Source organism: Lissotriton vulgaris, chromosome 10 (assembly GCF_964263255.1).
Source record: "Lissotriton vulgaris chromosome 10, aLisVul1.2, whole genome shotgun sequence".
NCBI classification, from domain to species: domain Eukaryota; kingdom Metazoa; phylum Chordata; class Amphibia; order Caudata; family Salamandridae; genus Lissotriton; species Lissotriton vulgaris.
In genome coordinates, this window is record NC_141698.1 from 1,103,469,701 (window position 1) to 1,103,484,376 (window position 14,676).

The 14,676-nt window shown below is 47.1% G+C and overlaps 1 protein-coding gene across 1 annotated transcript in view; it reads left to right on the forward strand.

The window, feature by feature from the left end:
- The window catches only part of RFTN1 (raftlin, lipid raft linker 1), a 349,725-nt gene that overhangs the window by 317,430 nt on the left and 17,619 nt on the right, over nucleotides 1-14,676 (forward strand). Inside the window, exon 9 of the mRNA XM_086942185.1 lies at nucleotides 1,474-1,555. Coding sequence (XP_086798311.1) covers nucleotides 1,474-1,555 — 82 coding nt within the window. The remainder of the gene's footprint in view (nucleotides 1-1,473; nucleotides 1,556-14,676) is intronic.

The following is a 14,676-nucleotide window of genomic DNA, read 5'->3' on the forward strand; positions in this document are numbered from 1 at the left end:
ACAGAATATTTATGCTGCGTGGCATGATGCCATAATTTCAGGAATTTTGTATAACAAGCGTGATACGAAGTTCACAAAATAACACAAGATTATGCCAACATAATGAAACCTGTCTACAGAACTACACGCAGATTCCTTTCCTATATAACTACTTTTATAAATGGGGGAAATAGATCCTCTCATACCCCGTCACAGATTCCCCCCAAGCCTTTTTATCCCATACCTACATTAGGTGTGCTAAGCACAGCTACAACAGTGCCAATATCGGCAACGCTCACCAGCCCTCCTGCAGCAACATACAGGTAACATAAACAAGCAGACAAGAGAACTTTTTGGTGGATAAAATTGCTGCAGGTTTAATAGCATACCAACTATGCCAACATGGTGGCTTATCTTACAGGCGATCCAAAGGCAAGCCGCCCCTCGCGGCCTACCACCCGATGGGCCAACTTGCATCGTGGCCTTAGCCAATCGGTGCTTAGCGGTGGTGGTAAACTTATCATTGACACTTTGTTTTTGTTGCACAATGTTATCCACACCTTGTTTTAACTGCATACTACTCTCAGACCTGCCAATTTGAACAAAAATCGCACTGTGTGAGGAAGGGGCGGGGCCTCGCGCCGAGAAGTACCTAAGAAGCATTTTTGCCCCAACCCTGCCCCCAAAACCCCTCTACCTCCCAAAAAAAAATCTTGCTGAGGTCGGTGTCCTGGAGTGTTTTCACACCCATTAATGTAAATTGATACTTGTATAGCGCACTACTCACCCGCAAGGGTCTCAAGGCGCTTGTACGAATACCGCTGTGGAACCCATCCTGGCTTTCCCTGTGAGGCGTCCACTCCTGGGCACCCCCAGGGTGGAGGCCAGGCATCCTTAGCGTTGTGGGGGCCGTTGTGGAGATTAAGCAAGCTATTGCCCAGAGTTGCAGAGTGGGACTCCATGATTGGAATAGGCACCGAGGCGAGAATTATCAGGTCCGTGGAATTTTGAGCCCAAGACCCACCGAGGCGGGGAATTGAACCCTGGTCCCGGGCTAGACCTCTGCATCAGGGTCTGCCGCTCTAACCATTGAGCCACACTTCTCCACTTGTTCCCATTCTTATGTGCTCCAGGGTTAAAATTGTGCAGTGAACACAGAATGGATGTCTGTAGTTCAAAGCTTAGCAAAACAAGCTGGAAATCCACTCTTTTCAGTGTTTTTCAGCTTGTTTTTCCTCCCACTGTGTGATATCGTCTCCTCACCATGTGACCGTGTGATCGGAGCCGATACCCTGTGTCACACGGTGGCACCGTGTGAGTTGGCAGGCCTGCACTCTGCTTCGCTGAAAAGGATGACATTGATTAGAATGTGCAAGGCGCCACTCCCACAAAATGGCCGCCGGTTCACCAGTCTGCGTTGGTTTGACAGGAGCGTCTGGGAGGGCGCCGGTTTGTTCCCACCCGCAGTAACTTCTCTCTCTCTTTCTTTTGCAGTGAAGGGATTATGACGACCAAGCAGATCGTGTTCCTCCAGAGACCCTTCCTGCCGCACAAGGCGAAGAAGAGGGAGTCCAGGGTGAGTGAGCGTGAATTCCGGCCCATGTTGTTCTTGGCTGCGGATAGTCCTGCACGGCTGTGGGAATGTCAGGGCGGTACCGCCACGAGACTGGCAGATTGTGGAGCCTTCCAGCTGGTCCAAACTGTGCATTAGGGGCAGCGGCTCATATAATATGCTGACTGGCGGACAGTGCTCATATCCCTGGGGGACTGCGGGGGCTGGCTTCGCAGCAGGACAGGCTGCCATTTCTAGTGGGGATGATTTTGTGTCCCAGTCCAACCCTGGAGGCCACCGTTTATCAGAGCTGATGCAGGTCAGAAGAGAAGTCCCTGTCCTGTGCAGTCGATCTGGTCGCGCTGTATTTTAATTCTGTTGGCTGGTGGCACAGCCCAGGAAGGTCTGATTTTGAGCCATGTTGGGAGTGTGGTCAATCCTGGCTGCAATCTAGTTCTTCTAGTCCTCCCACATGTGGAATCTGCAAAAGAGACTCCTCTACAATTTCACATTAGACCGGTCCTTAGAGTCCTGGCTTTGTCCACTTTCTGTATGACATGGAGAGCTGTCACAGCATATCCAGCCCTATTTTGATCCTCCATTCCATATAATGCAGCGTGCAGTCCCAGAGCCTCCAAAGGGAATCGCAATAGACTTCAACATTCCATTCCACTCATTTGCGGGTGACTGTGCCTGCAGTCACTTTCACGACGGATCAATTCCAAGATGTAGACCAAAGCAAGTCCAGCATTGAAGCTTGCATGTCATAGACTTCAACATTCCATTTGACTCGTTTGCAGGTGACTGTCCCTGCAGTCACTTTCACGACGGATCAATTCCAAGATGTAGACCAATGCAAGTCCAGCATTGAAGCTTGCATGTCATAGACTTCAACATTCCATTTCACTCGTTTGCGGGTGACTGTCCTTGCAGTCACTTTCATGACGGATCAATTCCAAGATGTAGACCAATGCAAGTCCAGCATCCAAGCTTGCATGTCATAGACTTCAACATTCTATTTCACTCGCTCCCGAGTGACTGTCCATGCAGTCACGTTCAAGATGGATCTATTCCAAGATGTAGACCAATGCAAGTCCAGCATCGAAGCTTGCATATCATAGACTTCAGCATTCCATTTCACTCATTTGCGGGTGACTGTCCCTGCAGTCACTTTCAAGACATATCTATTCCAAGATGCAGACCAATGCAAGTCCAGCATCCAAGCTTGCATGTCATAGACTTCAACATTCCATTTCACTCGTTTGCGGGTGACTGTCCTTGCAGTCACTTTCATGACGGATCAATTCCAAGATGTAGACCAATGCAAGTCCAGCATCCAAGCTTGCATGTCATAGACTTTAACATTCCATTTCACTCGCGAGTGACTGTCCTTGCAGTCACTTTCAAGACGGATCTATTCCAAGATGTAGACCAATGCAAGTCCAGCATCGAAGCTTGCATGTCATAGACTTCAACATTCCATTTCACTCGTTTGCGGGTGACTGTCCCTGCAGTCACTTTCAAGACATATCTATTCCAAGATGCAGACCAATGCAAGTCCAGCATCCAAGCTTGCATGTCATAGACTTCAACATTCCAATTCACTCGCTCACGAGTGACTGTCCTTGCAGTCACTTTCAAGACGGATCTATTCCAAGATGCAGACCAATGCAAGTCCAGCATCCAAGCTTGCATGTCATAGACTTCAACATTCCGTTTCACTAGTTTGCGGGTGACTGTCTCTGCAGTCACTTTCAAGACGGATCTATTCCAAGATGTAGACCAATGCAAGTCCAGCATTGAAGCTTGCATGTCATAGACTTCAACATTCCATTTCACTCGTTTGCGGGTGACTGTCCCTGCAGTCACTTTCAAGACGGATCTATTCCAAGATGTAGACCAATGCAAGTCCAGCATCGAAGCTTGCATGTCATAGACTTCAACATTTCATTTCACTTGTTTGCGGGTGACTGTCCCTGCAGTCACTCTCACGACGGATCAATTCCAAGATGTAGACCAATGCAAGTCCAGCATCCAAGCTTGCATGTCATAGACTTTAACATTCCATTTCACTCGCGAGTGACTGTCCTTGCAGTCACTTTCAAGACGGATCTATTCCAAGATGTAGACCAATGCAAGTCCAGCATCGAAGCTTGCATGTCATAGACTTCAACATTCCATTTCACTCGTTTGCGGGTGACTGTCCCTGCAGTCACTTTCAAGACATATCTATTCCAAGATGCAGACCAATGCAAGTCCAGCATCCAAGCTTGCATGTCATAGACTTCAACATTCCAATTCACTCGCTCACGAGTGACTGTCCTTGCAGTCACTTTCAAGACGGATCTATTCCAAGATGTAGACCGATGCAAGTCCAGCATCGAAGCTTGCATGTCATAGACTTCAACATTCCATTTCACTCGTTTGCGGGTGACTGTCTCTGCCGTCACTTTCAAGACGGATCTATTCCAAGATGTAGACCAATGCAATTCCAGCATTGAAGCCTGCATGTCATAGACTTCAACATTCCATTTCACTCGTTTGCGGGTGACTGTCCCTGCAGTCACTCTCACGACGGATCAATTCCAAGATGTAGACCAATGCAAGTCCAGCATCCAAGCTTGCATGTCATAGACTTCAACATTCCATTTCACTCGTTTGCGGGTGACTGTCCCTGCAGTCACTTTCAAGACGGATCTATTCCAAGATGTAGACCAATGCAAGTCCAGCATCCAAGCTTGCATGTCATAGACTTTAACATTCCATTTCACTCGTTTGCGGGTGACTGTCCTTGCAGTCACTTTCATGACGGATCTATTCCAAGATGTAGACCAATGCAAGTCCAGCATCCAAGCTTGCATGTTATACACTTCAACATTCCATTTCACTCGTTTGCGGGTGACTGTCCTTGCAGTCACTCTCACGACGGATCAATTCCAAGATGTAGACCAATGCAAGTCCAGCATCCAAGCTTGCATGTCATAGACTTTAACATTCCATTTCACTCGTTTGCGGGTGACTGTCCTTGCAGTCACTTTCAAGACGGATCTATTCCAAGATGTAGACCAATGCAAGTCCATCATCGAAGCTTGCATGTTATACACTTCAACATTCCATTTCACTCGCTTGCGGGTGACTGTCCTTGCAGTCACTTTCAAGACGGATCTCTTCCAAGATGTAGACCAATGAAAGTCCAGCATCCAAGCTTGCATGTTATACACTTCAACATTCCATTTCACTTGTTTGCGGGTGACTGTCCCTGCAGTCACTCTCACGACGGATCAATTCCAAGATGTAGACCAATGCAAGTCCAGCATCCAAGCTTGCATGTCATAGACTTTAACATTCCATTTCACTCGTTTGCGGGTGACTGTCCTTGCAGTCACTTTCATGACGGATCTATTCCAAGATGTAGAACAATGCAAGTCCAGCATCCAAGCTTGCATGTTATACACTTCAACATTCCATTTCACTTGTTTGCGGGTGACTGTCCCTGCAGTCACTCTCACGACGGATCAATTCCAAGATGTAGACCAATGCAAGTCCAGCATCCAAGCTTGCATGTCATAGACTTTAACATTCCATTTCACTCGTTTGCGGGTGACTGTCCTTGCAGTCACTTTCAAGACGGATCTATTCCAAGATGTAGACCAATGCAAGTCCATCATCGAAGCTTGCATGTTATACACTTCAACATTCCATTTCACTCGCTTGCGGGTGACTGTCCTTGCAGTCACTTTCAAGACGGATCTCTTCCAAGATGTAGACCAATGAAAGTCCAGCATCCAAGCTTGCATGTCATAGACTTTAACATTCCATTTCACTCGTTTGCGGGTGACTGTCCTTGCAGTCACTTTCATGACGGATCTATTCCAAGATGTAGACCAATGCAAGTCCAGCATCCAAGCTTGCATGTTATACACTTCAACATTCCATTTCACTCGTTTGCGGGTGACTGTCCTTGTAGTCACTCTCACGACGGATCAATTCCAAGATGTAGACCAATGCAAGTCCAGCAACCAAGCTTGCATGTCATAGACTTCAACATTCCATTTCACTTGTTTGCGGGTGACTGTCCCTGCAGTCACTCTCACGACGGATCAATTCCAAGATGTAGACCAATGCAAGTCCAGCATCCAAGCTTGCATGTCATAGACTTTAACATTCCATTTCACTCGTTTGCGGGTGACTGTCCTTGCAGTCACTTTCATGACGGATCTATTCCAAGATGTAGACCAATGCAAGTCCAGCATCCAAGCTTGCATGTTATACACTTCAACATTCCATTTCACTTGTTTGCGGGTGACTGTCCCTGCAGTCACTCTCACGACGGATCAATTCCAAGATGTAGACCAATGCAAGTCCAGCATCCAAGCTTGCATGTCATAGACTTTAACATTCCATTTCACTCGTTTGCGGGTGACTGTCCTTGCAGTCACTTTCAAGACGGATCTATTCCAAGATGTAGACCAATGCAAGTCCAGCATCCAAGCTTGCATGTCATAGACTTTAACATTCCATTTCACTAGTTTGCGGGTGACTGTCCTTGCAGTCACTCTCACGACGGATTAATTCCAAGATGTAGACCAATGCAAGTCCAGCATCCAAGCTTGCATGTCATAGATTTTAACATTCCATTTCACTTGTTTGCGGGTGACTGTCCTTGCAGTCACTTTCATGACGGATCAATTCCAAGATGTAGACCAATGCAAGTCCAGCATTGAAGCTTGCATGTCATAGACTTTAACATTCCATTTCACTCGTTTGCGGGTGACTGTCCTTGCAGTCACTTTCATGACGGATCTATTCCAAGATGTAGACCAATGCAAGTCCAGCATCCAAGTTTGCATGTCATAGACTTCAACATTCCATTTCACTCGTTTGCGGGTGACTGTCCCTGCAGTCACTTTCAAGACGGATCTATTCCAAGATGTAGACCAATGCAAGTCCAGCATCCAAGTTTGCATGTCATAGACTTCAACATTCCATTTCACTCGTTTGCGGGTGACTGTCCCTGCAGTCACTTTCAAGACGGATCTATTCCAAGATGTAGACCAATGCAAGTCCAGCATCCAAGCTTGCATGTCATAGACTTCAACATTCCATTTCACTCGTTTGCGTGTGACTGTCCCTGCAGTCACTTTCAAGACGGATCTATTCCAAGATGTAGACCAATGCAAGTCCAGCATCGAAGCTTGCATGTCATAGACTTCAACATTCCATTTCACTCGTTTGCGGGTGACTGTCCCTGCAGTCACTCTCACGACGGATCAATTCCAAGATGTAGACCAATGCAAGTCCAGCATCCAAGCTTGCATGTCATAGACTTCAACATTCCATTTCACTTGCTTACGGGTGACTCTACCTGCAGTCACTTTCAAGACGGATCTATTCCAAGATGTAGACCAATGCAAGTCCAGCATCGAAGCTTGCATGTCATAGATTTTAACATTCCATTTCACTTGTTTGCGGGTGACTGTCCTTGCAGTCACTTTCATGACGGTTCAATTCCAAGATGTAGACCAATGCAAGTCCAGCATTGAAGCTTGCATGTCATAGACTTTAACATTCCATTTCACTCGTTTGCGGGTGACTGTCCTTGCAGTCACTTTCATGACGGATCTATTCCAAGATGTAGACCAATGCAAGTCCAGCATCCAAGTTTGCATGTCATAGACTTCAACATTCCATTTCACTCGTTTGCGGGTGACTGTCCCTGCAGTCACTTTCAAGACGGATCTATTCCAAGATGTAGACCAATGCAAGTCCAGCATCCAAGTTTGCATGTCATAGACTTCAACATTCCATTTCACTCGTTTGCGGGTGACTGTCCCTGCAGTCACTTTCAAGACGGATCTATTCCAAGATGTAGACCAATGCAAGTCCAGCATCCAAGCTTGCATGTCATAGACTTCAACATTCCATTTCACTCGTTTGCGTGTGACTGTCCCTGCAGTCACTTTCAAGACGGATCTATTCCAAGATGTAGACCAATGCAAGTCCAGCATCGAAGCTTGCATGTCATAGACTTCAACATTCCATTTCACTCGTTTGCGGGTGACTGTCCCTGCAGTCACTCTCACGACGGATCAATTCCAAGATGTAGACCAATGCAAGTCCAGCATCCAAGCTTGCATGTCATAGACTTCAACATTCCATTTCACTTGCTTACGGGTGACTCTACCTGCAGTCACTTTCAAGACGGATCTATTCCAAGATGTAGACCAATGCAAGTCCAGCATCAAAGCTTGCATGTCATAGATTTTAACATTCCATTTCACTTGTTTGCGGGTGACTGTCCTTGCAGTCACTTTCATGACGGTTCAATTCCAAGATGTAGACCAATGCAAGTCCAGCATTGAAGCTTGCATGTCATAGACTTTAACATTCCATTTCACTCGTTTGCGGGTGACTGTCCTTGCAGTCACTTTCATGACGGATCTATTCCAAGATGTAGACCAATGCAAGTCCAGCATCCAAGTTTGCATGTCATAGACTTCAACATTCCATTTCACTCGTTTGCGGGTGACTGTCCCTGCAGTCACTTTCAAGACGGATCTATTCCAAGATGTAGACCAATGCAAGTCCAGCATCCAAGTTTGCATGTCATAGACTTCAACATTCCATTTCACTCGTTTGCGGGTGACTGTCCCTGCAGTCACTTTCAAGACGGATCTATTCCAAGATGTAGACCAATGCAAGTCCAGCATCCAAGCTTGCATGTCATAGACTTCAACATTCCATTTCACTCGTTTGCGTGTGACTGTCCCTGCAGTCACTTTCAAGACGGATCTATTCCAAGATGTAGACCAATGCAAGTCCAGCATCGAAGCTTGCATGTCATAGACTTCAACATTCCATTTCACTCGTTTGCGGGTGACTGTCCCTGCAGTCACTCTCACGACGGATCAATTCCAAGATGTAGACCAATGCAAGTCCAGCATCCAAGCTTGCATGTCATAGACTTCAACATTCCATTTCACTTGCTTACGGGTGACTCTACCTGCAGTCACTTTCAAGACGGATCTATTCCAAGATGTAGACCAATGCAAGTCCAGCATCGAAGCTTGCATGTTATACACTTCAACATTCCATTTCACTCGTTTGCGGGTGACTGTACCTGCAGTCACTTTCAAGACGGATCTATTCCAAGGTGTAGACCAATGCAAGTCCAGCATCGAAGCTTGCATATCGGGCAGCTTCTGTGACTTTAGCAGGGATTAAGCTGCGCAATCATTTCAAAGATGATCAACAGTTCTTAACTAGCACCCCGTTGGGTATAATACAAGATGACCCGTCCACTAATCTCCATTCACTCAAAAGATGGCCATCGCCCCGGAGATGATCTCCTGATGATTCGGTTGATGCTAACAAGCAGCTGTTGAACATTCGCAGAGGCCTGGCAACAATCACCTCTACTACTCAGTGCCACAATGATGCACCAAGAAAATGTCCTCCATGGCCCAGCAATGGCAGCAGATCACCTGGTCAACACCAGCACTGAAGCGTTAATGTCGGCCAACCCACAACACAGTAGCATGGGAAAAAGGACGACAAACATATTCTGCAAAAACAAAGTCCAAACCATGAAGTACCAAATTCCCATCCTTATAAAAATACCTACCGATAAAAATGTAGGTTTGTGATTCCGCTGTCAAGCACTCGCCCTCAAATGTGCTCAGACTGGAGCTGGGATACTAAAGGACCCCAGACCTGTAGTGTGTGGGCTCTCAGTCTGGCTGAATTTAGGAATTAAATACAGATGGAAATCTTTGCAGTGCCATATTCATGTACGGTTGAGGTTTTAGCAATCTGTATTTTGCAGCGTCTGTGGTTTTTGCAAGGAAGAGGCATCAAGTTCCCACACCCCCTTGTCAGGCACGAAGAGTGTTGGGAATGACAATCTCCTTCCATCGCGATAGCTCTCGTCCAATCTAGGGCTCGATCAGTTCTTGGCCACTCCCACCAGGGTACCTTCTAGCAGACACAGCCCACCCAAGCGGCCAAGCGCTTACCCATCTCTCTCTATGAGGTAGCATGAAGGTCGGTGGACACCTGCCGGTAGGTGACTGTATCCTTGCACCCTACAGCATCACCCGGTGCACGCCTACTTGGCGTAGGATGTGAAGCAAGTGCATGCTCCTTCACCGTCAGACTGCATCCTGCAACGACACCACTTCTTATTATGTACCGGTTCTCTATCCTTGATTGCCACAGCACGTTGCAGGCCTCTCAACCTCTGCCCCTCCTAAATTGTGGCTTCTTCGCCAAATGCAATTAAAACAGAAACTCACTCCCACCAGACCTTGGGTGCCCAACCTATCAGACGTCACACATCCCACAAAAGCTTCAGCAGCCCTCCCTCCACAATCACACCGAGGCCAAGGGCTGCATCAAAGACTGCACTTTGAATACCTCCTAGCTGCAGTTTTCCTAAGACCTAGATGTCCATGGTGGCAAAGACAATGTCTCAACCCCTTGGATGCTGCTCTAAAGCTTGGGCATCACCCTGGACTGGAGGCAAAGTCCTGGCACCAACACCCTGCAAATGTTGGACTGAGTTGGACTGAACCTGCAGCCGTCAATGCGGGGACTAACCCAACCGCACAGTCAAGTAATAAAGTAGTAAAGATGCTGAGATATCTCAATCCAACCCAGTCTGCTGACACTGAAGTCTTGTTCACACAAAAAAACAATCATTCTTCGCAGCCTCAAAGCTTCACTTCTTCAGTGAGAGCTAAGCTGACTGCCAAAATGAGTTGAGTTGAGTTGAGTTGAGTTGAGTTGAGTTGGGATTTATAGAGCGCATAGCTACCCTAGGGCATCCCAGCGCTAGTGACCATAGATCCAGAGAGAGGGGAGCAGGGGAGCGTGATGTTCAAAAGAAGAGCCAGGTTTTCAGTTGTTTCCGAAAACTGAGGTGGTTATCTTCTCTCCTCAAGGTGAGTGGGAGGGAGTTCCACAATCTAGGGGCGTTATAAGAGAACAGGCGACCGCCGGTTCTGGCCTTCCTAATCCTTGGGACGCTGGCGAGAGCGAGGGAGTTGGATCTTAATTGTTTATTGGACTGGTGCGGTTTCATCAGTTGTCTCAGAATGGGGGGCCTTCGTCGTGCATTATTCTGTGGGAAATACACAAGGTCTTGAAAGTGACCCGTTCTTTCACTGGAAGCCAGTGCAGGCTTCTGAGAGCTGGTTTGGCCGAACACCTCGCTTTAGTTCCAGTCAAGATTCTGGCAGCCGCGTTCTGTGCGCATTGCAATCTGTAAACTACAGAGGCTGGAGCCCCCAGATACAGCACGTTGCCGTAATCTAGTCTGGAGTTCACCAGCCCCTGCATCAGGTGTTTTCTGGATTGGGGGGGGATCAGATGAAGGATCTTTCGTGACATCTTGATGAGGCCGAAACAAATTCCTGCGGTTTTTCTAGCCTGAGTTTTGAAGCTGAGATCCTGGTCTAGCCATATACCCAGACTTTTAACTTCAGATTTGGGGGTTGGTGGCGTTCCCATGCATGGTGGCCAAGGGAGGGATGTGGGGATCTTGTTTGGATTTCCCAGGAGAAGTATCTCCGATTTATCTCCATTTAGTTTTAACCGGGATTCACACATTCACTGGTACACCTTCTCTAGACAGCAGGCCAGATTGGAGTGGCTATTGCTTGATTGGTTGAGGGAGACGACCAGCTGGGTATCGTCGGCGTACATTATTGTTTTGATGCCAAAAGGTGTTACAATGTCCTCGAGAGGGGACATGTAAACATTAAAAAGCGTGGGGCTCAGGGAAGATCCCTGTGGAACCCCACACTGGAGTGGCTGGGCTTTGGACGTGACATACCCATCTGACACTTGGAAGGATCTATCTTCCAGGAAGGATTTAATCCAGGCTAGGGCGGAGTCCGCTACTCCTATCAGACCAAGCCGGTGGACAAGGGTTGCATGGTCCACCGTGTCGAAGGCGGCACTCAGGTCGAGGAGGATCACTGCCACTGACCCTCCTACGTCCAAGATGCTCCTCGCTTCTTCGACCACGGCTAACAGTGCGGTGTCTGTACCCTGTCCCGTTCTGAACCCTGTCTGGGATTGGCGAAGCAGATGGTTGACTTCCAGAAATTTAGAGAGTTGCTGGTTGGCTATGCGTTCGGCAATTTTGCTGATTGCAGGCAGCAGCGATATGGGTCTAAAGTTAGATGGCTCCATGAGGTCTAGATGTGGTTTTTTTAGAAGAGCCCTGACCGTGGCTTTTTTCCAATTTGCCGGGACAGAGCCTGATTTGAAGGAGGCATTAATGAGGTTGGTAAGAGGGGGAGCTACCGTTGAGGCGACCAATTTGAGCTTGCTGATAGGGGCTGGGTCTGACGGGGCACCACTTTTTACCGTTTGTAAGATGGATAAAAACATCTCAGTGGTGATCTGGGGGAAGGTACGTAGGCAGGGGACCTCTCGGAGAGGGGAGGGGTTTGTGCAGGCTTGTGTGAAAGTGGGGGCCGGTAGCGAGGTCAGAATTTTGTCGATTTTTGCCGAGAAGAACTCGGCCATCTGGTTACATCTTACGCCCTCCGGGTCAGGAGTGGGTGGTGGGTCTTGAATTTTGGTGAGGAGATGTACAATACGGTAGGTCTCTTTTGCGAAGTTGGCCACTGAAGCTATTTTTTCCTCGAAAAAGATGGCCTGTGTTGTTTTTATAGAATTTTTATAGAGTCTGATAGAGGCTCTATACTCTCTTTTGCTTTCCATAGTCCAATTTTTTCTCCATAGGCGCTCTAGCCTTTTGCATTTTTTTTTTAGGTCGCGTAATTCCTGAGTAAACCAAGGGAGTTTGGCAGATTTCCTAATGGTTGGGAGAGATTTGAGTGGCAGGATCGAATCAAGAGAATCATTGATCCATTCGTGCAGCTGGACATCAGCTCTGGAGGGATCTGGGTCCAGTACTGGCGTGGTAGAGGATAGTACTTGTGCCCAGGAGTTAGTGTCCAAATTTTTCCATGGGCGGGAGGGAGGCTGGGGAAGGGGTATTTCCGGCTTATTAACTAAGAGTTCAAGTTTAAAAGGAACTAAAAAGTGGTCTGACCAGGGGAGGGGCATAGGGGGTTGTACTGACAATCTGGTGAGGTTGGAGAAAATGGGGTCCAGCAAATGTCCTCAAAATCTCAAAATTACATAACTACCCCTTGAAAGAACGAGGCTTCCACTGAACTCCCAAATCCATCCGAACTACCATTTAACATATTATAGGGTTTCATTGATTTACTAATCTAGCTCCAGTCCGAGGGGATGTGAGCTCACATTGGAACATTTGTAAGTAAATATTTATGAAAAGTTGATGCATTCTAGCATGTCTTAGAGTCTACATAACAGAGTTGCTAATTTGTTATGCAGCCCTGTGGGGCAACCTAATTTGCTGTCCTGCGTTACCGGAGAGGGCATACACAGCGCCGAGCCATCTCCTGTGAGAGGGGCGCGTTGCTGCAGACGGACTCAGCGCTGTGCGCTCATAGGCTGCCTCGAGTGACGCACAGCACCGCAGAGGTCCCCGTGCACCGTCCTGCACAGGATTTGTACCAGAAGCATCTCCTTCCAGTAAAATTCGTATGTCGAGATAAAACATTGAAAGATCACACACACCGATGTGCGCTGCGCACTTCAGCACACATGCAATTTGTGTGTTTCTTGAGACATGAAAACATTTCTCCGTGTTAGCACCTGCTGCTCAAAGGTGTTATTGTTTGATGCAACACCCATTCTGACTCCTTTGATGGATCAGTCTTTGCATCAACACTCTGCCCATATGACACTTCAGTAGCTATTCATTGATATAAAGTGCTGAGCTGCAAAGCAACGCAAAGTGCTTTTTGCGCCGAGAAAAAGGGTCACTTTCCCGCGCAAAATGCCTTTTATGCTGGAAAGTAAATATCATGCGCCACTTTGCGCCGCTCTGCGCCGGCACGGGGCCTAAACAAGTCTGGGACTTCGCTTTTTTCCAAAGATATTATTGTAGCCTGCATTTCCAACAGCTACCTGAGCAGTCCCTGAGCAAGATATGATTCACGTCAGAGCCAGCTCTTTCACAGAGTGCTAGGCACACACCGACATTCATGAGTGTTTCTTCGAAGCCCAAATAACAAATGCAGAGAAAGCCGCAGAAAACTACTCTAGGTGGAAAATAAACTAGTGACCCCGAAATCAGCTTAGCTCCCCCTGCTCCCTTCAAAGATCCCTGCAAGGACCTGGTGTGCAAGAGAATCAGTGCATTCTGGATAAGCATCCCAGTGTGTATCCCACCCAGAGACCCTCAGAGTGCAGAGTCCGCTGCGCCGACTGCTATCCTGTGAGATTACCCAGCCCCCGGTCACAGATTTGGGTTGAATCCATCATTGTTCTTTAGCTCACTTCACCACCTCAGTTCAGACCCAGCCATATGCAAATCAGCCTTGACCCTGTGCCTCATGGGAACAGTCCAGACCGAACTGCCAAGCCAGGTCTTCCCTGGACCGGAAACAAGCATCCTGGGACACCCCCCTTGCTGACTTTGCCACTGGATTCAAGCCAGGTTGTTAGAAGGGAGTTACCCAGAAACCGGTCCTCTGTAGCTTGTTTCCAATTCAGGGAAGACCGCCTTGGCAGTTCGGGCTGGACTGTTCCTATGAGGTAAACAAGAAAATTGGATAACCCAAAGGTTCACAATAACAATAACTACTGATACCCAATACTAAATGCTAAATGGGCTGAAAGCGCACAATCCTTGCATTCACACTTCAAGAAAATGGACCCTAAGTGGCAATTATAATCCACACAAATATTGCTGCCAAACATTTAAAGAAAATATATATCTTTTTATTTAAATAATTGTTTTGCTGTTTCACAAAGATCACTAAGTGATCAGGTTTTCAACATGCATTAAAAATCACAATACCATAAAAATATCATAGATGAGAGACAAAAAAACAAGGTGCAAACAGTTAATCACATCATATTTAGGTTGTTCCACATGGAATTAATTCCTTTTTATTTCGTCCAGATGTCCATCAACAGTGTTATCGATTGAACATGGACATGTTCCTTAGGATAAAACCACCTATACAACCACAAAAGCGTTGACGCGTTTCAGCAGTATCCTCCTGATAATAACCACGTTCTTCAAGACAAAA